Here is a 24,511-nt window from a genome sequence, read left to right as displayed (position 1 = left end):
TGGCGTTGCAGTTCACAAATTCTGTCATTTGCACTGAGATGACTCCAAGAAGAACTGAAAAATACTGAAAGACACCTGAATTTGATGTCTGGTTGTTAGATGGTTTTGGAATACATAACTTCCATGTTTGAAAACAATCTAACTTGATTTTGGTTTCTTTCTGCCTTCTCTTTTCATAGCTGACTCCATGTTTGTTCCCAAACACGCTATTGAGTGGGTGAATTTACTTAAGAGGAACACATACAGGTTATGTGTTTGAGATTTGCAATAACTGCATTTGAAATACCACTTCCTAGAAAGTAGATGAGCACAGATGATGGGAAGAGTGAGCTAGGGCAGGAGCAGACTGTGAGACACTGTAAGGCTATGAAGTAATTTCCAGCTGGCTGCTTTCCTAAGTTTTATTTAACAAGAACTGTAATCTTACATTTTAGAAATGCTGTTTTGTACTACTGAAGCTACTGTTTCCCATTTACTTTGTCTCCGGAGAGTATTGCTTAGAGGTGATGTATTAACCAAACATTTCTGGCTGCCTGTGAGTTGTCATGAGCCTCTGCACTGAGAAGATGGAGTGGCAGGGTGCTGCCAGAGCCAGCCTGAGAAGGAGGAGTGGGAGACTTTGTAGAGCCCCAGCATTTTTCTCTTGTAGGTGACCAGCTCAAATGCAAAACAAATTCCTTTTGATTAATAGATTTTGTAGTCCCATTATTGTAGAATGGCCTCTGGAAATGGAATCCAATTAAAAAGCATAACCATGATGGAGCACAGACTATTACCAGCGTGAGCATAAAACTGAAATCCAGAGTGGAAGATTTAATCTTCACTTGAGTCTCTGAAATTGTCTTTCCCTTCTAGAATCTTGTTCTGCCACACTGATAAGCAGACCATGGAAATAGCACATGAACTGCCCTTTATCTGAATAGATGAGGATTATTTTGCTTCTACAATTTACAAAAGCAAACATTATTTTACAGTGTAAAAGTCTGTAGTAGATGAGGCTGTCTTTCAGAGGCAGCATCTGCCTGGTGGTAAATCATGCATGTGATTTTATCTTTGCTGGCTGTTGCTCTAGGCAGAGGTCTTGTGTGCATTTACAGTAAGACCTTTCTGAGAAACCAAGAGGGCACTTGGAACATCCAATGCACCAGGGAGTTCGCTTGGTTCTCTGAAATGAGCCACTTCAACATTATCTCTGATGCAACCTCTTTTGGAAGGTACCAACGCACTTCCCCTGGCAGCTGCCTCCCCACAGAGCTTTGGCCATTCATTGTTGGAGATGTGCATTAGGCCAAGAAAAATGTTATTCACAGTCTGAATGTATCATAGTCTTATGACTTCAAATGTCTAGTGCTTTCAAAGAAGATGCATTTCCAAGCTGAATATTTTTCTTGCACAACTTTTGAGCTGCTGGACTCAGACTGGTATGATACAAGTCACATCATGAAGATGGTCTTGGAAGATCGCCAGTAAAAATAAAGATGGTGTAGGAGTCTTGGGCTTCCCATAATCTGATGGACCAGTGGAATTCATCTTCTGCAACAGTGACAGCTAGGTTAGTTTAAGGAAACAAATAATGGGTTAAAAACAACAAAAAATTTCATGTGAATTTCAAGTAAAGAAGCAGTGGAAACACTTGTTAAAGCAATTGTGCTCTTGGTCTCCAATTTCTCTTTAGGAGAATTAGGACATTCCTTCTATTACCACAAATGACATGAATACCAGGGCCAAAGCCTCTCCTCTCTTATATCCAGGCAACTCTGTTGACGTCAATGGGATTTCACTGATTTATAAATCAAGGCAAAATTTAGTCCAATTATAAAAATCACTTCCAACTTTCGTGTAACAAAAACACATTCGCACGAGAAAACAAAATAATCTGCCTGAATCTAAGTTCAGTCTAGATGAACTAAAACCTGGCGAGGCTGAAATGTCCCCTGCCTTTAGGGGCCAGGAGGTCCCTGAGCTGCTCTGTGCCTGGCCATGGTGCAACTTCATCCACTGCCCTGTGCCATGACATAATTAGCAGAATAAAGATCATCAATGGCCCCTGGTCTTAGCACAGGTGAGCAGCCCTGGCACAGCCTGGCATTGTGTGCCTGGGCCAGGCTTGCAACTGGGTGTAGAAGAACATTAATCATAAATGCTTCTTGCTATGAAGGTAGCCTTCCACACATATATTTATACACAGGATCTCAGAGGGTTGTCATTTGTAATAAGTGAAAAGGCTTAATTTTCCTAAGAGGTTTAGTTTAGCCTCTGAGAAATCTAAAAGTTTGCCCTTTGAAAGACAAATGATAAAACCATTCCTATCCATGATGATTTATTTCCCTTTTAATTTTTATTTTTTCCCTTTCTATTTGCTTTTAAAATGAAACCTAAATGTCAGGTCTGAACTACTTAAGAGTCTCTTTGTTATAAAAAAGGCAGAAAACTGGCTATCCTCTGCTTTGGTGTGGCAGCCACTTGGCATACCAAGGTTTAGTATAATTTATGCTCTCATAATATAATAGTATTTTAATAGACATGGTTTAGCATATTGTGCCAAAAAAGTCAAACTCATTAGTTAGCTCATGTCCTATTTATATTTGATACTCCTGCTGAAATTCATACTTTCTTTACTGGCTAGAAATGGATTGATTAAAGCTTTTCAAAAGAATTTAAGGGAGTTAATACTCGACTGCCATCAGGTTCTAGGAAGATTTAGTTATTTAACTATGGACATCTGCAAACCTCAGTGCAGAAAGTGAAAGAGGGCTCTGGTCTTTTGCACTTTTTACTGGAATAACTGCCCTTATGTACCAACTGTGGCTCCCATGGGTAAGTGTGGTTTGCATGATCTGCAGGTCCTGCTCAAATGGTCACTCATTAGATGGAACTTTTCCCTCCATTTGCTTTCTTTGTTTAACTCTTTTTTGGGTTTTTTTTTGCTTGTAATTTTTTGTGCCTAGATTATTTTCACTGTGGGAACAGATTAAAACTGTTTGATCTTCCAACTTCACAAAGTTTGGGGAGGGACGACAGTGCAGGGCAAAGGGAGGGAGGAGGGAGGGAGGAAGGAAGGAAGGGTTGTGTTGTTATGATAGAACTGGATAGTAGGAAAGATCAAGTATTTTGTCTAGTTTCTCTGGGAAACAAGTCTTATCTTCATCTTGGTTGCTCTGTATGAAGTTTCTACTAATGCTGATAAGTTTCACCATGGAACAGAAATGAAAGTGTTCTTTTGTGCTCCTATATGCTCTTGATAAGGGATGAAAAAACTGTTCATGCCTGGCATAATTACTCCAATTATCCCACATACTGGTGAACCTATGAATTCAAGCATACATCTCTTAAATCCTGCTTATTGGGTTGCAAATGTTAGAGAGATAAGGAGTTTACTGTGATCTTGTTCATGCAGAGAACTTTGAATTAAAAGTATAAATGCGTAGTTGTCTCACAAATTCATAGCCTGTGTCAGCATTCATCTGGGGTTGTAAGGATGGGAGAATTTACTCCACTATCAAAATTCAGATATTTTTATAGATTTAGAGTGTTCTGTTTAGAAGTTGGCATCATTTTGGATGGAACTTGCAAGAAGCTCTTTTTTTAAGGTAACCCCTTGTGCTTGAGGGCAGGGCAGGTCCTTTCTACCAGCCTTTCAGAGCTCCTTCTACCTTGGGGCATTGCCTGGGAGCTGAGCTGACAGAATCTCATTCAGGTTTACATATGGGTAGAATTTTTTACCTGATTGCTGCATGCCTATTTGCTGAAAACATAATTTTCCATGTAAAAGTTATGAATAGGAGGAATATTTGTTGATTAGGACATCAGGTTGTACTGTGTGACTCAAGGACCAGCCAGCTCACCCAAACCATGCTGAGTTACAGGCCTGTGGTTTAGGGATACAACAGCAAACCCCAGCAAGATAATTTAGAATAATGAGGATTTGAAAGATGCCAGTGTGAACATTCGTTTGTTATTAAATATAAGCAATAGGGGCATTACCACCAGTGATGACAAGTGCTTGGCAAAAGTGGTAAATCTGTCAGATCTAGGCTGGCATCTGCAATGAGTTGAACTGACTTTAAAGATGCCATGAAGATGATTCACTGTCATTGGATGATGTGGGTTGGACAAATTGTGTTCAGCAATTCCCTTAAAAGCTTGACTGGGAAACATCAAAAGACCATGAGATACTGGGTCTTATCCCTAGAGAGCTCAAAGGAGAAGAAAAGACATTTTAGGAAAAAAAAAAACAAAAACTCCAGGAGAATCTCAGCTTTTCTTTATCTTCACCAAATCCAGACCTTCAAGTGCTGGATTCACTTCTCAAAGGGAGATTTAGCAGTTTGGGCCATTTAGAGCCAAAGGATTTAGGACTGCATGAGTGTACCTGGGAGGGTTTTCTGAGAGATGTAACTCACCAGATCTGAGCACTCTTCCACATTTGCAGCAGTTGAAATAGTTTTAAAATCCCACCCTTTCCAGGTTTGATAAGGCCCAAGACCCAGGTTTTATGGCTGGGTTCACATGTGGCAGGTTTTCCTTTGTACTATTTGGAGAAACTCTGCTTTGAATTGCTTTGTTGACATAAGCATGCCCTTGAGGAGTAGCACATCTATGTTTATTTTAATCTATATTTCCTTTTAATAATTACCTTGTCCTTACCAACAACTGACTTCAATAGTCACTGCCTTGAGTAATAAGCATGGAAATACATAATGAATAAGCTCATATTTTGCTGAATCAAGACTTCCACCAGGCAAGCCCACGTATTAAGGAAGTTTCCCCTGTAAATTTATGTTGAGCTAACTGGAGGCACTGCTATGACACATGCAGCAGCAAAGCCAGGGAGCTTTTCCTCTGGGTCTGTTGTGGGCAGATGTGATCCGTGTCACTGCAAGGCTGTGCTTGGTTTAGATTACAATATGGCACAAGGCTGGCAGGGCAGTCTCTATCCATGAGGGATGCAGCAAACCCTCACCCAAAGGAGGAGAAGGTGAATCAATGGCCTCAGGGTTTGTTAGTGGTTGGGAAATCACAGCATGGCCTTTGATGCTGCAGCAGCAACACATTCCTCCCACTTTCAAAGCTCAGGGTTGCCTTTTTAGTATCAAACCACTTCAGTGCCCATTTGCAAACTCCTGGCTGGGGCTTGCCCATGGTCAGTGCTCAGGGTCTCAGATATCCTGGCTGGTCTCTGGGAAGGCTCCGTGTGCCAGCTGTGAGCAGCAGCCAAACTTCAAACTTGTAGCTCTGCAGAGTGAGATGCTGCCATCCTCGTGTGAGCTCCCTGAACTCACCACAGAGCAGACTCTGTGGGTTTTCCCTGCCCACCATCAAACATGCCCCAGGCAGCTCCCTGGCAGTGCCACGTGTCTGCAAATGCCCCTCACAGTGCTCCAGGTCCCATGGGAAGTGCCTGATATTCTAGTGCTGGTTCCCAGCAGTCATTTACAGCACACAAGGGCTCCCATGCCAGCCTCTGTCTCCCAAAGGCTTCTTTCAGCCCTGTTGCTGCAGGGAACTTGAATTTCTGTCTGCCTTGAGAAGTGGTTTGTTTTTCAAAACTCTATTAAAGGAGCTATTATTCAAAATCCGCTTTTACTTTGGAAGGGGATTGCTTTCCGTCTCTCCTTTTATCTCCAAACATGTCAAATCAGCAAAAGCATAGAGTGAAAAACATGCACCCAAGGAGTTATATTTAGAAACTGGTTAGTCCGTATTTAACATTCCTGTCAGTGCTTACCCTGTTTTGCATGTCTGGACTGGTGTTAAATTAAATTAAATACATGCAAGCATGACATTTATTATTCTAGAGCTCAGCACAGGAATAACAAAACTGCCTATCTAATTTCACTGCCACAAATCCTGGAGATGTGGCTTCAAATAGTATGTTCTTATGATTATCTAAAATCCTTCCTGCATTTCAGTAAATCAAGGAGAGGTCAGCTCTGGGGAAAACTGAAAAATAACAGCTTAAAAAAGGTTCCATAAGGAGAAACTGTGCTCCTTTGCAGACTCACCCAAGGCTCCAGCATGGGGTATCCTCATGTGGAGGGTACTCACTGCAGTGGTTTTTTTCATGTAGATGAATAAAGGAAGCAAAGCTGCTGTTTTTTTGGATGGGTTGGGTCTAGTTTTGGCCACACACCTGATGAGGCTCACTGGCTGCAGGGCAGCAACAGGGGCAAGGGGAAGTCCAGGAGTTTCTAGGCAGTTGAAAAAGTGAGTGAGGTGCAAATCCAGAGTCCCTTGCAGCCCTTCATTTCTGAGATGAGCATGCAGCTCTTTGGCCATCACCACTCCTCCTGTTGACAGAAAGTGTTTTTCACAAGATCAGTTGATTTTGAAGGCAGAGGTGCACAGGCAGAGGCACATGTTAAGGTGTGAACCCTGTCCCTCTGCACAGCAGTGGGAGAGCAGGGCAGAGCACTCACCCTTCCCAAACCCCTGTATTGCCATAAAACTGCTTCCAGCTTCAGGAGAAGAGGGAGTAAATTGTGCTTGCTTATCTTTTTTATACACTCATAACATCATGCTTTGGTTAAAAATAATATTGTTTCACTGTTCAAAATCCTCCCCTTGACTTGGCACTTCTGCTTAAGCATAAAGTGCTTTGCAGGAATAGCCAGACTTGCCATTTGTTTCTAATTAAGGATTTGAACGATTCAATGGAAATTAAATACATGCAAGTGTAGCATTCCTTAAAGTTCAGTGTTTACCTAAAGAGTTTATTACTTATTTTTACTGGAATAATACAGAATGGAGTCAGTAAGATGAACTTTTTCCCAACTGACTTTTCTCTGCAAAAATCTGCGGAAGGAAGGAGGCAGTAGGAATATGTTTGAATGAAATTACAACAAAGAGATACTTTGCTTTCTAGACATCCCCACTTCCTGGTCTTCCCCCCTTTCTGGTCAGGCCAGGGAAAGTTTTCTGTGCTTTTAACCCCTCCTTGGAGGAGGGTGTGTGTGTGGAAGATGTTATGAGCAACTTGGCTTGGCAAAGAGAGGTGTGGCATGGGGTAAATGGAAGATCCCCTTGACTCCGACTGCATGAGGGCAGGAGGAAGCCTTGGGAGCAAGTTGGAGATGTGAGGGTAGATCTAAAATGGAGAGGTTTGGGAGGCCAGGAAGGCAGAGGTTTCACAGCCCACAGACTTGGTGAGGGGCTGTGATTGTCCCAAGCCACAATTCCTACGAGGCTTTCTGCCCACTCTGCTCCTCACTTGCATCAACAGCCATGGTGTTAGCAGGGTCTGGCTGATGCTTGCCCAAGAGTAGTGCTGTGGGGTCTGAGCAGCTCCTTGTGTCTTACTATGGGAAATGCTGTGCTAACCTTGATGATTTAGACTTTTCAGTAGGTGCATCATCAGGGTTTTTTTTGCATTGGGTGTTCATACACAGGCACTAGTAATCCAAAGTACGCAGATCAGTTTCAAGGTAGGAAATGTGTTTTGTCTAACAGACAAAACTCCCTGGATAAATGAAGCAGCCTAAGACCAAAAATCCCACTTCCTCCATTGCAAATATCTCACCAAGCCCTTGGGCATCACCTGTGCTCCAGCTTCCCTCCTTTGAGGTGTCAGCCAACAATTTGTGCTGACTCGGTTGCTCCTTTCATTAGCATGCCAGCCTCACCACAGGAAGCCCACGGGGAGCCAGCAGCATTGGCACAGTAACCCTGAACCTGGATCTGGTTCCTTTAGGGAAGGCCACGTACCTGCACATCGGCGAGGTCGTCGACGGCGTCGACATGCGGGCGGAGGTGGGGCTGCTGAGCCGCAACGTCGTGGTGATGGGCGAGATGGAGCAGCAGTGCTACGAGTACAGCAGCAAGCTGTGCTCCTTCTTTGATTTCGACACCTTTGGGGGACACATCAAGGTGAGGCTGGAGCCCTTTGCTTGTCCTTTCCTTCTTCCAGCCACACCTGCACATAGCAAGGAAGACAAGATGCATGAAGGGGAAAATTCCTCATCAGCCATTGAGCAAACAACCTCTCCCCACAGTACGGCAGATCCACCCAGCTGCTGCCTGTCCTTTGGCTTTGAAGTGCACATCATGACCCAGCAGACACTGGGGCTGGTGATCAATACACCTGAGACAAAGTTTCCACATCCCAATCCAAATTTTCCCTGCATTTTGGTGGTGCTCAGCCTAGGAAGTTCATTTTGAACCCAGCTGATTGAAACCCATGGGACATTATAAATATAAATTGCTTTTCTTCTACAATTAAGTTAAATGTGTCTATGGCAGCAGTGGGGAAATCAAAGAGCAGCTCTGGTCTCCTTAGCCACCATGGCCCTCTCTCTCTCTCCCTGCAGCCACACACTCCCCTCCACACAGTAAATCCTTCAGCAGACACAATGCAGCCCTTTCTATGCCTGTGTTCCCTCTCCTTGCCCTCAACAGATTTTGTGTTTCTTGACTGCTGTTCTTTTGTTCTCCAGATTGGTCTCAATTTCAAGGCTACCCACATTGAAGGTCTGGAACTGAAATACATGGGCCAGCAGACAATGGGGCATTACCCAATTCATTTCCATATGGCTGGAGATGTGGATGAGAAAGGAGGCTACAACCCTCCAACGTACGTGAAGGACACCTCCATCCACAACACCTTCTCCCGCTGCGTCACAGTCCATGGTTCCAATGGTTTGCTGGTAAGAAGTTCCAGTGTCTTCCTTAGAGATGAAGACAGCAGGAAAAAAACTTCCTCATAGCATGAATACACCTTAATTGTTGCACAAAGATGTGTTTTATTGTTAAAGCCTATGCCTGACTCTTCCTACCCTGGATATACAAGGATATCTCAACCTGCCAGGGTGGCACCAGGGGCTGTGTGTGACTCAGAGTGGGCAGAGCATTTTTCTGGGTACTTCAGTGGCTGCAGACCAACCCATTCCTAATGACTGGTTGCATCTTTCTGTAGACACAGAGTTTGCTATTTAAAGAGGATAATCAGAAGCTTTAAGTGTGCCTCATCTTTCCTGTAATAAAGGTTTGGGCTTGCAGTGCCAGTCCTAACATTAAGCACTCACAGAGCTGTGATTTGCTAGAGTACTCCATAACAAGAAATCCTTTAGGATAAATCTCTAGAATGACTGATGGTTACCAGACAAGTTACAGCACACCAGAGATGTCAAGAACATGTTAAGATTCTCCCCAGATCTGGGGGTGCCTTTGTTTTTGGGGTAAGGATGCTGGACCTGTTGTTTGTGAACACAAAAGGACTTGTGGGTGATGTGATGGTTAGAGGCTGTCTGGGGCGTAGTGGTCACAAAATTATAGCATTTTTCTGTTCATGGAGAAGTAAGGAGGGGGGTCAGCAGAACAGCTGCCCTGGATTTCCAGAGGGCAGAGTCTGGCCTGTTTGGGAACCTGGTTGACAGAGTCCCTTGAGAGGCAGGTCTTGAAGGGCAGAAGAATTCAGGGGGACTGGATGATCTTCAAGAAGCAAATCTTAAAGGTGCAGGATTTTTTTCTAGGCAAAGGATTCTCACCCTTTCAGTGAAATTGCAGTGTATTCCAAAAGAAAAAAGTATATCCAAGCCCTGAAGAAGAGAATTTAGCCCTGCTGCTAAATAGAACAGAATTTTAAGTGGAAACATAATTGGCAGTTGTAACCTGGATGGTCACTGTGCATTAGGAGTTCATACCTCTAGAAGTGCCAACATTGGAAGGGAGAGTCCCAGACATAATTAAAATGCACAGAAGTTGAACAAAGAACACTTAAATTGCAGTTCCAGAAGCAGAGCAGCTTTTATCTGCTATTTATGAATCTGAGGTTTTGGGTTTGACCTCTGTCCTTCTAAATTTACAACATGATCTTGAAACCCACCAAATGAACATGGCTTCTGAAATAAAGAGACGTTTTACTGTATAAATTATATAAGTAGTTCAGGGCCATGTGGCATTTGCCCAAGCTGAAGCTGCCAGTAGAGGGGCTTAGTACAGAATTGATGTGCAGGGCAGCATTGCAGGTTCCATTTGTCCCACTGATGACTGTCACCAGTGGCACCATCAGCACATCCTCTGGCTGCACAGAGGCTGCACAGCTGCTGACGAGCTGCAGCTGCCTCTGGGTGTAACGTGAGATCTTCATTCCCTGTTGCCAAACCAAATACCCAGAGCCTGGCACTTTTCTTAGCAGTCAGATGGATGGGTTCATGCAGAGAATTTGGAAATAGTTTTGTCTCTTGTGCTTTCTCTGGGTAACAATTGTGCCATAGGGGATCCATGGCATAGGAATCCATGTGCTCAAGGTTTTCCAGCTGAAGTGGCAAAGAGAAATTTGGACAGGCTGACATAGCTGATGAAAGCAACTTAATTCTCTTGCTATTATTGAACAACCACAATTCTCTAAATGATCATACTTTGCCTCCATGACAAAGCACCCAAGAGAAATCTTGTCATTTAGGACATTAGTCAATATAACCCCTCTTGATTTTAGTTTATCAAAATGTGTGAATATGAAACTACCTATAATGGTTTTGGGTTTTTTTAACCTCATCATTATTGCTGATGGCTGAAAAGAAAGCCTCAGTGAACTAAAGCAATCTAATCAAGTTTGTTCAGTTGCATCACACAAAACATGCTCCAAATGTTGCATCACTTAGGGTAGCTCTGATACACATCTGCAGTCAGCACTCTGTGCCTTGATTCATCAGGTGATCCCACCACAATCTCCTCATCTGCTTTCTGACTCTAATTTCCTTCCTTTCCTCTTCCTTCTCCCCCAGATATATTCAAAGACACCCACATGGGTTTCTGATGACTACAGTAGTTATTATATGCATTTCCCAGTTGCCTATTGTCTTTTTACTTGGGCAACACCAGCTGTTTCTACATGCAAGAACACCATTCCTGCAGACAGAGATGAGCTCTGTCTTTCCCCAGGTAACATTCATTCCCTCTGAGATCAGGTAGATTCAAAGTGTACTTTCCTGAGGGAAAATTTGCCTTATTGATGTGTACAAACCAAACTTTGGAAATAGCCATAAAATTTCTAGCTGGACTGTTAAACCTCAGCACAGCAGAGCACTTAATGATGTCCTTAACATTAAGCTGTTGATTTCAGAGATGCTTCTTGCATGAGTGTTGTAGAGTACCTGTGCAGATGTTTTAATAAATGGGAGAGGGGCATCAGTCATTTTTTACTGTCGTTAAAGCAAGCAGGTAATTTACATGCAGGCTCTCCTGCTTGCTTTGCTGTCACTTTTCTCATGTCACTTCAGGGATACTCATAGGTTCTAAAAAGTCTAGGAGAAAAGAGTATCCAGTTATTTATGATGACAGGTATTTTTCTGTGGGTCTGCACGGTCTGTTAAAAGTATTTGTCTCGACATTTGCTCACCTCATTGATGGGTTATTCTGCACTTGCATGTAAATTCATATTAGCTGAGGGGCACGGAGGGTCCTGGAAACAAATCTGTAGAAATAAGTTTCTCACCATAATTATTGTTTTAAAATGCAATAGTTGCCCAATGGATTCCACAATATATTGGCCAAAAAAAACACCTAGTTACACCACTGCAATCCCAGGGATGGAACTTTGCTCTGATTCCCACTCTCCATTGGATCCCTGTGTGTAAGCTAAAGTAGAAGCAGCCACTGGGGAAGAAAATTAAATGGGAGTCAGTAAAGTCTGGTAGGATCCAGGGGAGGCCTGTACTTCATGGAATAAGAGTTTGTGCTATCTAGCAGCTTCAGTAGTATCTGCTTTTACTAATCCAGCTATACTTCACAGCAATTTTTTGACAGGAAGGGCATTATCTGGCTCTAAATTGCTCATGGGTAATGTAAGATTATGGACTATTAGCAAGGTTTTAATCAAAGAAAAAATTAAATACATTAGAAGAGTGATTTTGGAACAAGCATCTATTTTCTATGCAAGCATTTCAGCAGTGGCCTTGTGCATGAGAACAGGCACAGGAGCAAGTCAGAGGTGACTGAGAGATGGCTTGTGGGGAAATAATTAATCAAGGAGAAGATGGCAGATGCCTAAGGGACCAGATTCCTGGCTGGTAACTCCCTCCTGTTCTGTGGGCTTTCAGGGATGAGTTGGAGAACAGCAGGTGTTTGCTGGCTCTGAGCCTCTCTGGCAGTGCACAGCCCTGTCTCACCCTGCTCCTGCTCTCTCACTGCCCTGGGAGATGTGATCCCCTGGGATGGCACTCCCCTGCTTTGCCCCACCTGAGGCTGGTCACTGGTTTCCATGTCCCTGTCCTGGTGAAATGTTGTGCCAGCTGGAAAGATAAATGGCTGAAGTGGCAAACATTTCTCTAGGGATACTGCTTCCATCATCTGAATGTCCCAACACCATCGCTTATGTGTCTTTTTGGTGTTACTGTCCTGTGAGAGAAAGCTAATGGGATTTAGTGGCAGTTTCTGTGCAATTCTGACATCTCTGTGGTTAAAAGATTTCCTCTACATGTTGGAAGCCTTCTTCTGCATGTTGCTCACTTTCTTGAAGTGTTCTGTCTTGTAAACCTTTATCATAACAAGGCTGGATAGTTCGGGATAGACAAGGCTTCTGAGGGAGTACCATTTAGTATATACATTTTTCATCTAAATAAAGGAGGCTAAACCTTGCAAAATCTATCATTTTATTAGACATTAGTGAATTCCAGTGAGGTATCTTAATGGAATGTACCATTTTGCAGGTCATTTTAGCAGTGTTTAATTTACTGCGATGATTTGTGCTCAGAGATTTGAGTATTTACACTGGAGCATGGATGCTACATAATAGAAGTCTGTGTGGTTGTAAGCCAGTAATAGATTTGGCAAGCAAAGTGTTTGTTCTCATGTGAAAACATATTTGTAATCATTTCAGCACTAATACTGGGATTTTATTTGAAATTGGTGCTCCTTGCCTCAGGAATGAGGCGTGAAGGTGACAAAGACATCTCAAGCCTGTTTACAAAAGCAATTCATGCACTTGGTCTCTAAGTGACACCATGATGAACAGGTCTTCTATCCAGGTTAATTCTGCCCTCTGTCCCCTGACAATTATTGTTTCATCAGAAGCATTTAGAGGAATCTTTGTGTGGCAGGTTAACCTTTTCCAAGGTGAAAATCCAAGTTCATTGATGAGTGGTGGCTGTTGGGAACAGCATGGAAAGAGCCCAGGACATCCAGACCTTCCCCTGGTTAAAAGAGACCTGAAAATAATTTTCTATATCCCAGATTCACCCACTGACAACGGACTTGCTGGACACACTGGCTGTTGCTTCCTATCTTATCCCATCCTTAGGCTTTAAACTCACATTCCTGCTCTCAGATCTTCCAGTGGTGTGAGTGGTGTTGTTCTGTCCAGCCAACGGCATCCTGATGTTACCAACATCCAAACCAAAACCAGGACATCATTGATTAACACCAGCTGATGTGTCTCAGGGTCAAGCAAAGCTTCTGTCAACAACTTGAAGAAAAAGATCAGGTTAAACCTAAAACAAGCCAGCCTGTCTGGAAAACAAATTTCTGCCTCTCTGATAGCCTGGAAAAATATTTTTTCATCTCAGCTGCATTTTTGAGTTACATTTTATGTAGCTGCTCATGTAACTCCACATGAAGATGAATGAGCCCAGATGTGATTTGAATGTCTAATTCCTCCCCTCATCCCCCACCCTGTGTTTTTTCCAGCCTCATGCTAAGTCAGTCTCTGATTTCTCAGGCAAACAAAAGAAAGGAATGAGCATTTCCTAGGTGATGACAAATTCTAATTAAGTGCTAGAGTTATTGCTTTGACTATAAGCTCTTATGGGCTGAGAGGAATCTTGTTTTTGGTTTTGGTTATAGATCCCGAGTTCAAAAGGGAGCTGAGGCTCCTATGTGCCATCACACTGAAGTTTGTTCTAATTGTGTGGTGGGCGACGTGTTAAAACCTTAACACTGACCTTTGTTTTGTACATGCAGGTGAAGGACGTGGTGGGTTATGATGCTCTGGGCCATTGTTTTTTTACGGAGGATGGGCCAGAGGAGCGGAACACGTTTGACCACTGCCTCGGGCTGCTGGTGAAAGCCAGCACTCTGCTCCCCTCGGACCGCGACAGCAGGATGTGCAGGCTGATCACAGAGGGAGCCTACCCGGGCTACGTCCCCAAGCCCAGGCAGGACTGCAGGTGAGAGGGAGCCTTCCTCTTCTCTTCCTTCTCTTTGCAGGACTTAGCCATAACAGACAGCATTCTGTGTATGTGATTATGCAGATATCTGTAGGGGTCGGGGCTGTTTGCCCCAAATTTGGAGAGCACTTTCCTTGGGGTCTTCATCCTTGTGCTGTTCAGATGCCTACAGACCTAGTGTGTACTTTAAACTTTTTATATAAGGTCCATTGAGACCTTATATAAATAAATATTGTAAATCCTCCTTTAAAGCGTGTGCCTTTTTGTGCTTTTTGAGGTCCTGAACCTGATGGCTCAGGAAAACATTGCTTAGTTAAAAATGGGCCATGTTCTGACATTCGTGCTCATCTCAAACGGCAGCTGTTTTTGAAAAGATTTCAGTATCATCTATTTTGTCCTCAGAACAAGATGAGGTTTTGTTCAAACAAAGGTGTTTTTAACTTTTTAGTTTGGCAAGAGAGAGAGAAGAATTCATGCAATGCTCTTTTTCACATCTGTGTTTGTTTATAAAATACACCTAATGTCCCTGTTCTTAAAATAAGGGTTAATTAGCCAGTGTTCTAATTTTCTACTGATAATTTGTTTAATAGTCATAGGGACATATTTTGTATTTTGTGTGTAATTTTGAAGATTGTTGCATGAATGAGTGCTTCCTAATGGAAAAGTGTTATGGTACTTTGATCTGCCCTGTCTTTCTTTATAAAAGAATTCAAGATCTGGTCAGAAAAACGGCTCAGCTTGATTTGCACTGGGCTTTTCCAGCCTGGAAATGCACAAGTACACCAACACAAATCCCAGTGCAGAGACAGGGGATGAGCACCAGCTGTGGCTCCACCAGCTAGGGAGAGGCAGGCAGGGAGCTGCTGCTAAGAATTAAAACAGGATTGTGCCAATGAGACTGTAACCTGCCCAATCCATGTGGCTCTGAAGAGCTGGATTAGGCTGAAAGACAGGTCACGGTGGAAATACACTGTCCTTGCCCCTGCCTGCTCAGCAGGAGGTGTCTATAAATAATCCAAATTTGTTTATTTCTAGGCCAGTCCCATGCCCAAAATAGAAAAATTTTGCTGTTTTCATGATAAAGTCAGACAAATGGAAATGCATCAGCAAAATCAGTTGGCCTAAAGCCTGTGATGGCAAGATTAAAATAGACATAGGGGTTCCACAAGTTTATATCCTGAAGAAGTGCTAACCTCACACAGCAAATTTTGGGGCCAGTCTGCTGACTGTAAGTGCTGGATGTTTCCCGTACCTGTTGATTAACAAATTCTGTATCTAACAGGATGGAAAGTGATGGATGGATTGATCTGTCCTCCTTGATGGGACTCTTTCAATTAAGAGCCTTTTATGTGCACTAGACAAATGGAATGCTTTTGTCCCAGAAGAAATGTGCAGGAGGGTGGGAGCAAATAAAGTTAATCAATCACAGCAGCTCTTGGAACAGGCAGATATGGGGGTGCATTTGGAAAGCCCTTAGTAGGCAATTCATTGGGTTCCTTGATTAAAAGAGTCTCTAATGAACCCAAGGGCTTATGTGGGGACAAAGTTCTTTTCTGTGACTTGTGCAACAACATATTTACCTTATCATAAAACATGATTGACATCTCACAGATTCATAGCAGGCTTGGAATTTTGAAATTCCTCATTTAATATGTGGTGTTTTAAAAGATAAGGCCATGTTCTCTGTCAAACCACAGAGGACACAAGATATAAGAGAAAGAAAAAACAGATTTCTCTTGCCCCTGGGCAGGACCCCTTATCTGGGGAGGCATCAGCCCTGCCTGCACTGGGGGAGTTTATGGGTGACTCTGGTGTGTGCTCAAAGCATCATTTTCATGTTATTCTTTGTTTTCTTGACCTGCAGTGCCGTATCCACCTTCTGGATAGCCAACCCACACAACAACCTTATAAACTGTGCAGCTGCTGGATCTGAAGTGAGTGCACAAGTTTCTTATTTGGTAACAGCTCAGGCCAGTGACAGCCCTGCAAGGCTGAGGGAGGCTCTCACTGGAATAAAACCTATTTTTAAAGCTGCTTGATTGAGACACACATTAATGTGGCTGGTGCCACCAATAAAAAGAATGGTTTTACTTTTGCTCCAAACTTCTTGTCACTTGATGTTTCTAGAGCTGGATTTAACAAAATTTCATAGTGTGCAGCCTGAATAAATTAAATAAATGTGACTGTGGAGTCACAGAGAAGCCTTTGGCAATGGTATTGTTGATTGAAGTACAGTAATGGGTGCTCTGAAATTTCAGTCAGCCCTAATGCTAATTCCACAGGCATTTCTGGTCACGTCAGGAGCCCCTATTGTCCTGAGAAGACATAAAAACAAGAAAACCAAGGCTGAAACAGAGAGATGTGGTCTTTCCAAAGCTTTCAAATCTTGGCTACCTATATTAGGACTCCATGATAAATTTTTAGGCAGCTAAATAAAAATTATTTGATTTTTAAGTTTGGAAAGTCTCACTTACACTTCAATATTGATGCCAAAACTTTACCTGAGGCACCCTGAAGATCAGAAGGGTGAATATCAATGTTGATGTGCATTAACCTCTTTGCTGCAGGGTGTTACACGGGTCAATGGCCGTCATTTGTCCTGGAATCTTCTGGCGTGTGTCTCGTGGCTTTGCTGAGCTCTCCTGGGGCTAGTGCAAACCAGCAAGGTCTCAGATGTCCCTTTTCTCTCTCAGGAAACAGGTTTTTGGTTCGTCCTGCACCACGTGCCCACAGGCCCCTCGGCAGGGATGTATTCCCCCGGCTACTCGGAGCACATGCCGATGGGGAAGTTCTCCAACAACCGCGCGCATTCCAACTACCGGGTGAGTCTGCACGCAACGGGAACGGGAACAGGAACACTGCCCTTGGAACAGACAGCATCCCTCCCTCCCTCCAGCTCCCCGGGCCTGCAAGCCATTGGTGCCTGTGCCTCCTGCTTCCCTGGGAGCCCTGCACGCTTGTTCGTGTCTCAGATCAGTGTTTGGGGCTTGCGGGAGTGCTCGGAGCCAGCCCGCACCTGCTGCACTTGGGCATCCAGAACGCTCTCCCCTCTGCTGCTTCCCTGCCTCTCTGCTCCTGAAATACTGCTCCAGGAGCATCTGCTGGAGCTTGTCTAATTGCACACCTCAGCTGCCAGCTGGCAATCACCTGAACAGCTTCTAGAGGGATAAGCACGGCCGCTCTGTCTAATCGCCGCCTCTGCTTATTTACTCCTCATTGTTGTGGGGCTGTGTGTTTCTGAGGGCTTTAGACTGAAGCAGAAGGTTTAGGTGTATGGGAATACATGCAATTATGAGAAAAGTGCAGCTTTGGAAATTTGCACCTATTTTGGGGCATATATGCAAGTCTGGCTCTTGCCAGAAAATACTCTGTTTCACATGCTATTAACAGAAGCTGTTCTTAGCATCATGTGGGTGACTTTGGCTTAGAACAATTGGAGGTAGAGTCTGGAGATGGAAAGAGCTGTAAAATTTATAAATATACTGTGATAATTGCATTTCTGTTTTCCTTTAGGCTGGAATGATCATTGATAATGGCGTTAAAACCACCCCAGCCTCTGCCAAGGACAAAAGACCTATCCTGACACTGATTTCTGGGAGGTAAATTGTTTTGCATAGTTTGATTTGGAAAAGACTTCTCTAAAACACTGACTGAAAGCTATGAAATTGCCCCAGGGAACCTCACAAGAATCACTGCAATGCCTTTTGGGGGCTCTTTTTGAGGAAAGATCTTCACTTAGATACACCTTGCTGTTTCTGACTTCATCTCTCCATTCTCCTTTATAAGGGGCCCTCAACACCCACACCCTTCTGGTTTCATCCTCATTCTTTAGCTCTGAGCTGAGCTGGTGTGGATATTACATCTGCTGTAGGGTGTTCCATTGATTTTTGAAATTTTTAGATAAGGAAGAAAATTCACTGCCTGGTCAAAAGTCCCTCTGGGCAGAAGTTTCTGGAAGGGCTTCTTAGGAATAAGATATTTGAGTATTTCTTGGGAATGCTATTGATTTTGTTCATTCTTTTAGAACCTGCTTGAACAGGAAGTGTTTATATCATGGAGCTCATGTTTTGATTTCATATTTCAGTCTAGTTCCAGGTCTGACACTGCAATAACAATCACAGTTAAATACACAGAGTGATCCTTCATTCCTGCTGCTGTGCACAGTCTCTCTGTGGTGTAATGGAGTAATTTAGAAATAATGGAAGCCTCTCTATAGATTGTATCATATCAGCAGCCCTACTGTGGTTGGGTGGCTTCTGTGAGCCCACTCCTTCCCCAGAGCTGGCCCCAGAGGAGGCTGAAGAAAGGGCTGCACTTGCACCCTTGTATCTCATTAGAGGTTGAGTCTGGCTCTTAGTTACCAACCCCCAGACATGTGAAAGGACTCAAATGCTCTCAAATTTCATAGTTCCTTTCCTAACAGACCAATTGCCTCCAGTTGCACCCTAACCAACATTCCCCCACAACTGCATTTCTTGACAGAAGAAACCATGTAAGGAACATGCTGAAAGCCTCTGCCCAGCAGGGGAGAATGACAACTCTATCTCCTTCTCATCTCTGAGGTGTGTGTTACCCAGACTACTGTAGTCATGCACTGGGCAAGCATTACAGGGCTGGGATCCATCATCCTTCCCAGGAGAGCCCAGCCAGGAGCTCAGATATCCGTTATCCACATCACCCCGGCGCCCTGGCTAGCAGCTGATGCTAAAAGATGCTCAAAAGTGAATGTTACTTACATTATTTAAATGCTCAGTTAATTTAAGTGATTAATTCAATAGTAAAAGTAGCTGCTAAAAAAATAACTTAAGAGCAGCCTGCTCTTGGGAGCCTGATGCTGCTTTTCCATGCAGCTGAACACATGCCTTGGGGAACTGCCTGCTGCCACAGGCGCAGTCAGTGGTTAGAAAAGGCAATTTCTCCCTTGCCATACAAGGGCAGGAATGGCCCTTGGAAGCCAAACAATTCATAATGCACTCATGGTTGTGCTCAGGGATTACCCAGCAGCATAAACTGCAGCTCAGATTATTTATTTCATCTTCCACCTTTCATGTGTCAAGATGGAACTGAATAAATTACTAAAGTTTGGCTGGCTGGAGCAAACTGGGAGCTAGGCTGGACTGTGACAGAGTTGGAGAGATTATTCTGCATTCACTAACAGCAATAAATGTCCAAGTTAAATTCTGGACCCTGTAGTGTTCCTCCAGTTATCATGGATGTGAATGAAATTGGAATTGAGCTCAAAATATCTGTGCTTAACAATGCCTGGGGAATTCAAAAGAGCTGATACTAAATCTGTCTCTGAAAGTAAATTCACAGTGATGAAGCTGCCAAAGCAATATTCATTTATTGGAACCCTATCAGCCTGATGCTCAGTTTTAGATTGATATGATGGCTTATTAAGCAAAGCAAAGTGCTATTGAATATCTGTTAGCAATTTGACAGCTTGGCCTCGCTATCCATGGTGAGGAATGAATTTTAATCTCTGAACCATCCGTTGCTGGCACTGAGTTGGATACTCATCTGTCAGGTTTTCTAAGATGTGTAATGTGATGGAGGATGCTCCTCCAGGAGCAGAAAGGAGTGTGGTGCCTCAGGATGGGGTACACAACAGCCAAGCTCAGCATCACCTTGCTCAGATCCTGTGGCCCAAGCTGTCAGGGAGCAGCTGAGGGCACACATTGCTGCAGTTCCTGCTTCTATCTGCTTTTTTTTTTTCACCAAATCAGGCCAATATTTCCTCACAGTGAGAACTTCAGGGTTACTAAATCTTGTACGTGTGTCCTGTATAGTAGGAGTAGTGAAGGACATACTCTCAGCCCCTCTCCAAGATTTTTAAATTCCTTTCCACAGCAAGAAAAATTTGGCAGTGGTTCTCATGGCCACAATATAGCCAGAGTTAGGAGATAAGAATGCTCAAAAGGGAAAACAAAAGGATATTATCTAAATAACAGGAACATGCTAGAGGATAGCAGTAAGGGATTAAAAAAAAATCTGGAACTTTTGGGAGCAATACTAAACTTTCCATGCTTTCAGCATGACATCAGCCATACAATGCTGGAAAGGTGAAAGGAAACTTGGAGCAGGTCTTTGCAACTGTCTTCCCTGGAACTTCCTTCCCTTGGCAGCTGGGTCTGGCCATCCCAGCTCGAGCAGACACGCTCATGGATGGACTGTGGTCCCAGAGCTCTTCCTGGGTTACCTCAAAGCAGATGTTTAGCAGCCATGCAGGCAGCATGGCCACCTTCCCTCACCAACCTGTCCTCTCTCCTTCTGCTTGCAGGTACAGCCCACACAAGGATGCTGATCCTTTGAAGCCCAGGGAACCTGCAATAATTGAGGGCTTTATTGCCTACAAGAATCAGGATCACGGGGCCTGGCTGCGAGGTGGAGATGTGTGGCTGGACAACTGCCAGTGAGTTTTGCCTTATTTCAACTCTCAGAGTTCAGCCTGGTGTTTATGGCAAGCATAGCTGTGGTTCAGACTATTTATATCGCTTTGCACCTTTCATATAGCCAAGACTGAAATGAGGATGAAATGTTAAGCCACCACAGGCATTATTTTACACAAACAAAACCTGTTTTGTCTGGGCTGAGAATCCCTCAGGTTGTTTCTCTGTGTGATGCTGACCAGCATCTATACATCGTCACAATACACACACACAGACACACAGATGCAAATAACTAAAAATAAAACCTTTTTTTTTTTTTTAATATGGAAAAATGAGGTGCTTTGAAAAGAAAACAGTGAAATGCACCACCTTTCCTGGCTCAGCCTGGTCACAGATCAGTTTTATGTGGTTCAGTGTAATGCTGAATAAGCAAGTACTGTTGAAGCAGACATGAAACTATGCATCACAGCAGCAAGGGAGAGAGTCTGGGCAAGTGTGTGTTGTGCTCTTTGAAGGCCATTTCCTGCCCTGGCCAGAGCTGATATTTGTTTTGCACTTGAAAACAGATGATCTGCTGCAGTTTCTGTTTCTGAGCCAGGCTTCTGATATCAATCCTAGTGAAGAGGAGAAAAAGGAAAAAGTCCCTTTAGGAGGGATATTGTGATAACCCTGGAGGGAATGGCTGCCACGCTGATATCTGGTGTGCAATTCGCTGCCAGAGCTGCCTTACCTTTGAGTGACCCAAACCTCTTAAAGCAACCAGTGGGATAAGCTGGCAGTAGTGACCTGGTGAGAATGGGCTGTAGCAGAACACTCAGAAATGTTATATTGGGCAATACAGTTTGTGTTTCTTATGACCCACAAGAATCCATCCTTCTCCAAGGCCAGGAACTGTTGTACTCACAGATCCCACTCAGGTCACTGGGACATTTGCATTGCTCATGGAGCAAAGGCAGGGTGCTAAAACACCAAATACTTTATGAATTTCCAGCTGCAAATCTCTGAGTTGTGTGAATTGGAGGAAGCAGCCACCAAACTGTAATTGTCTTTATAGCCAGAACCATTTCCATTTCTACGGCTAGAATCTATTTATCTACCCCATTAACAAGGCCAGCGTTAATGTGGCCTGCAGGGAAGCAAGGAGGCGATAGGGTGGGAAGGGCTGCCACCTACAGACAGCAGCACAGTGAGGGGATCTGCTCCCAGACCACTGCCAGGATCAGTGACAGACGTGGGAGGTGATGCCGGTGTGAAGACACCATCAAGACTGGCTCGAACTATCAATTCATTGTAGCATTTCTCTAAGCAACAGTCAAGGACCAACATCTATGATTTATCTTATCCTGAAATTTCAGCAAAATAGAAAGATATTATATTTTTTTATTATTATTATTTTCAATAAGGAAGCTCTGATTTCTGTATTCCTGTTGAGGAAAGAGAAGCCAAGCTGCTCTTTTTTTATCACTTTGCCAAGCTCTTTTATGGAAGCAGTTTGTGAAACATGAAGACAGTGTATAAGGCAAAGCACCATTAAATAATAAAAAGTGGTTGGAGTGGGAGATAAGCATGATTCTTTTATCTACCAGAGAAAAGTGTGTGATCATTAGACAAAGGGATAAACTTTATCAGGCAAGTAAACTATGGCTAGAAATCACCATCTTAACCCAGCTGGAGCAATCAGGTGTGTGTCTGCTGTTTCATGTGATCTGCAAATTCTGCAAGATGTGCCAAAGGATATCTTCTAAAACTGGAATGGGAACAAGTCTGGAAAAACCCGAGTTCCCCTGAGCACTGTACAGTAATTAATCCCTGCTGTCTTCCTCTGGTTTGCTTGTTCTAGTTTGACGTGACAAACCAAAGCAAGCCCAAATCTCTTCTGAAGCCTCTCTCTTGTCTTGGCAGGTTTGCTGACAATGGCATTGGGCTGACCCTGGCGAGGTAAGCGTGGCAGGGCAGTGTGCAGCCTGGGCAAGGGCTGGGCTGGGTGTGAGCAGCCCTTTCACCTCCAGCCCTTTCTTTCAGCGGTGGGACCTTCCCTCACGACGACGGCTCCAAGCAGGAAATCAAGAACAGCCTCTTTGTTGGTGAGAGTGGGAACCTGGGCACCGAGACGATGGACAATGAGATCTGGGGGCCTGGAGGTCTGGATCACCGGGGAAGGACCCTGCCCATCGGCCCGTAAGTTCAGCTCAGCACATCAAAGCTCACTCACACTTCCCGCTCCCAGCACAAATCCAGCCCAGTGTGGTTTCCTCAACACTGTTCAGTTTAATAACCATTACACAGAAAGGATTTAATTTCATGTTTCCTAATCCCAGAGTCCTCACTGTGCAGCTGCTGCTGGCAGGTACATCCTTACAGGCTGCCAAGACAGATCAAGCTCGTCTTTCCTTCCCCCTCCCCTTTGCAAAGGGATTTGGGAGGACAGCAAGAGTACTCTGTGCTAGCAGGGCACCTCTGAACGTGTGATCAGCAGTGCTGAGCAATGAGCTGAGCTCCATCAGCTGCCAGGAAGGCTCATAGAAGCCTTCCTAGGCTTGCATGTGGTCATGGGTGTGATCAGTGCTGTTGTTTCTGTTGCTCCTGCAAGGGACTTTAATGCCTTTGTTAAGCAGTTTTGAAATGGCCAGTGAACTTCATGTGTAGCCTCCTCCTAGACTTAGTCCTACAGATTGGTTTGCAAGTGCAATGCTTTTGCTTCCTAAAAACACAGATATCCTTACAGTGGCTCCACAGTGAGCAAACAGTTCAGCTGATGCTTTTCTGCCATATTGCAGGCCTAAATTTTGCTGTCAGCAGCGATGTTGGAGACTTATTATAAGCTATACCAATAATGAAAACCCATTCTGCTGAGACTCTCCTAATATCCTTTACACACACACACATACACACACATATATATATGTGGACATATCTCATCTTGGATGTTGTATGCAGAAACTCAGAACAAATGCACTGGAGCAGGCAGGAATTCTCTAAGAGATCACACAAGGAAGGGATCAAATTTATTTTTCATAAGTGACATTTGAAATGTATTATTTTAGTCTCTTAAGCATCTTGTTCATTTAATTGTTGTGAAAATGGTGTCTTCTTTACCTTGCAGCTGATATCAGAAAAGGCTGATAAAGATTAATTAATCTGCCCTGTCAACTCTTCTTAGCTCTATAGATTGTAGGATCTTTCCTTGTTTTCAAAACCTTTTTTTTATTGCAGTTGATCTGTAGTGCTTCTCTCCAAATCCCTCTGAAAGATGTGGTGGGACTTCTTTTAGCCTTGCCATTACTTAGCCCAAGGAGTCTGCACAGCTCTGCTGAGTTTCAGGTTTCACTGCTGCAGAACTCATTTTTGATGGCAAACACGAATTTATTCATCTTTAGGTCAGTCCTTTGGCATTGCTGTTACTTCCTTCCCTGGAGAAGTACAGGCTAAATAAAGATGATCTGTTCAACATGAGAGAACTCGAGCTGAACTTGCAGGGATAAGAGGACTTCACAGAGCTGAAAAGAAGGGAAATCCCTTATCTTCCAAAGCAGGAACTTAGGAGTCATCCTATGGCCTGCAAGAAATGAAAGCAGCCACGAAACAAGCACTGTGGGACCGTGCGTGTCTAGAATACATCTCCTCCTGATGTTAACGCGCCATGACCAAGTCTCTCTGTCTCCCCCGAATGTATTTTAGGGATTTTCCCATCCGAGGGATCCAGTTCTACGACGGGCCCATCAACGTCCAGAACTGCACGTTCCGCAAGTTCGCGGCGCTGGACGGGCGGCACACGAGTGCCCTCGCCTTCCGCCTCAACAACGCCTGGCAGAGCTGCCCCAACAACAACGTCACCGCCATCCGCTTCCAAGATGTCCCCGTGAGTCACCCTTCCCACACAGCCCTCCGAGCCTTGGGAATGGGGCTGTGGGCAAAAAAAGAGAGAATCTTGACGGTTGTCTTTGCCAGAAGTCTAACAGTGCAAAGAAAGAGGAAATGGGATGGGCGCGATAAGAAGATCCAATTGTCTGTCAGGTTTGCAGC

General features: G+C 43.9%; 1 protein-coding gene across 2 annotated transcripts in view; it reads left to right on the top strand.

The window, feature by feature from the left end:
* Nucleotides 1-24,511, top strand: part of CEMIP (cell migration inducing hyaluronidase 1) — a 101,107-nt gene that overhangs the window by 65,435 nt on the left and 11,161 nt on the right. For both annotated transcript variants that reach the window (XM_021537589.3, XM_021537588.2), the window contains exons 12-21: nt 7,691-7,866; nt 8,433-8,642; nt 13,894-14,099; nt 15,964-16,033; nt 16,793-16,921; nt 17,613-17,698; nt 20,380-20,511; nt 22,391-22,426; nt 22,511-22,666; nt 24,167-24,347. In XM_021537589.3, the coding sequence (XP_021393264.1) occupies nt 7,691-7,866; nt 8,433-8,642; nt 13,894-14,099; nt 15,964-16,033; nt 16,793-16,921; nt 17,613-17,698; nt 20,380-20,511; nt 22,391-22,426; nt 22,511-22,666; nt 24,167-24,347 (1,382 nt within the window). The remainder of the gene's footprint in view (nt 1-7,690; nt 7,867-8,432; nt 8,643-13,893; nt 14,100-15,963; nt 16,034-16,792; nt 16,922-17,612; nt 17,699-20,379; nt 20,512-22,390; nt 22,427-22,510; nt 22,667-24,166; nt 24,348-24,511) is intronic.

This window comes from Lonchura striata, chromosome 11 (assembly GCF_046129695.1).
Source record: "Lonchura striata isolate bLonStr1 chromosome 11, bLonStr1.mat, whole genome shotgun sequence".
In the NCBI taxonomy this organism is placed as follows: Eukaryota; Metazoa; Chordata; class Aves; order Passeriformes; family Estrildidae; genus Lonchura; species Lonchura striata.
The sequence above is the reverse complement of the archived record's forward strand: the minus strand, read 5'-3'. Positions and strand labels throughout refer to the sequence as shown.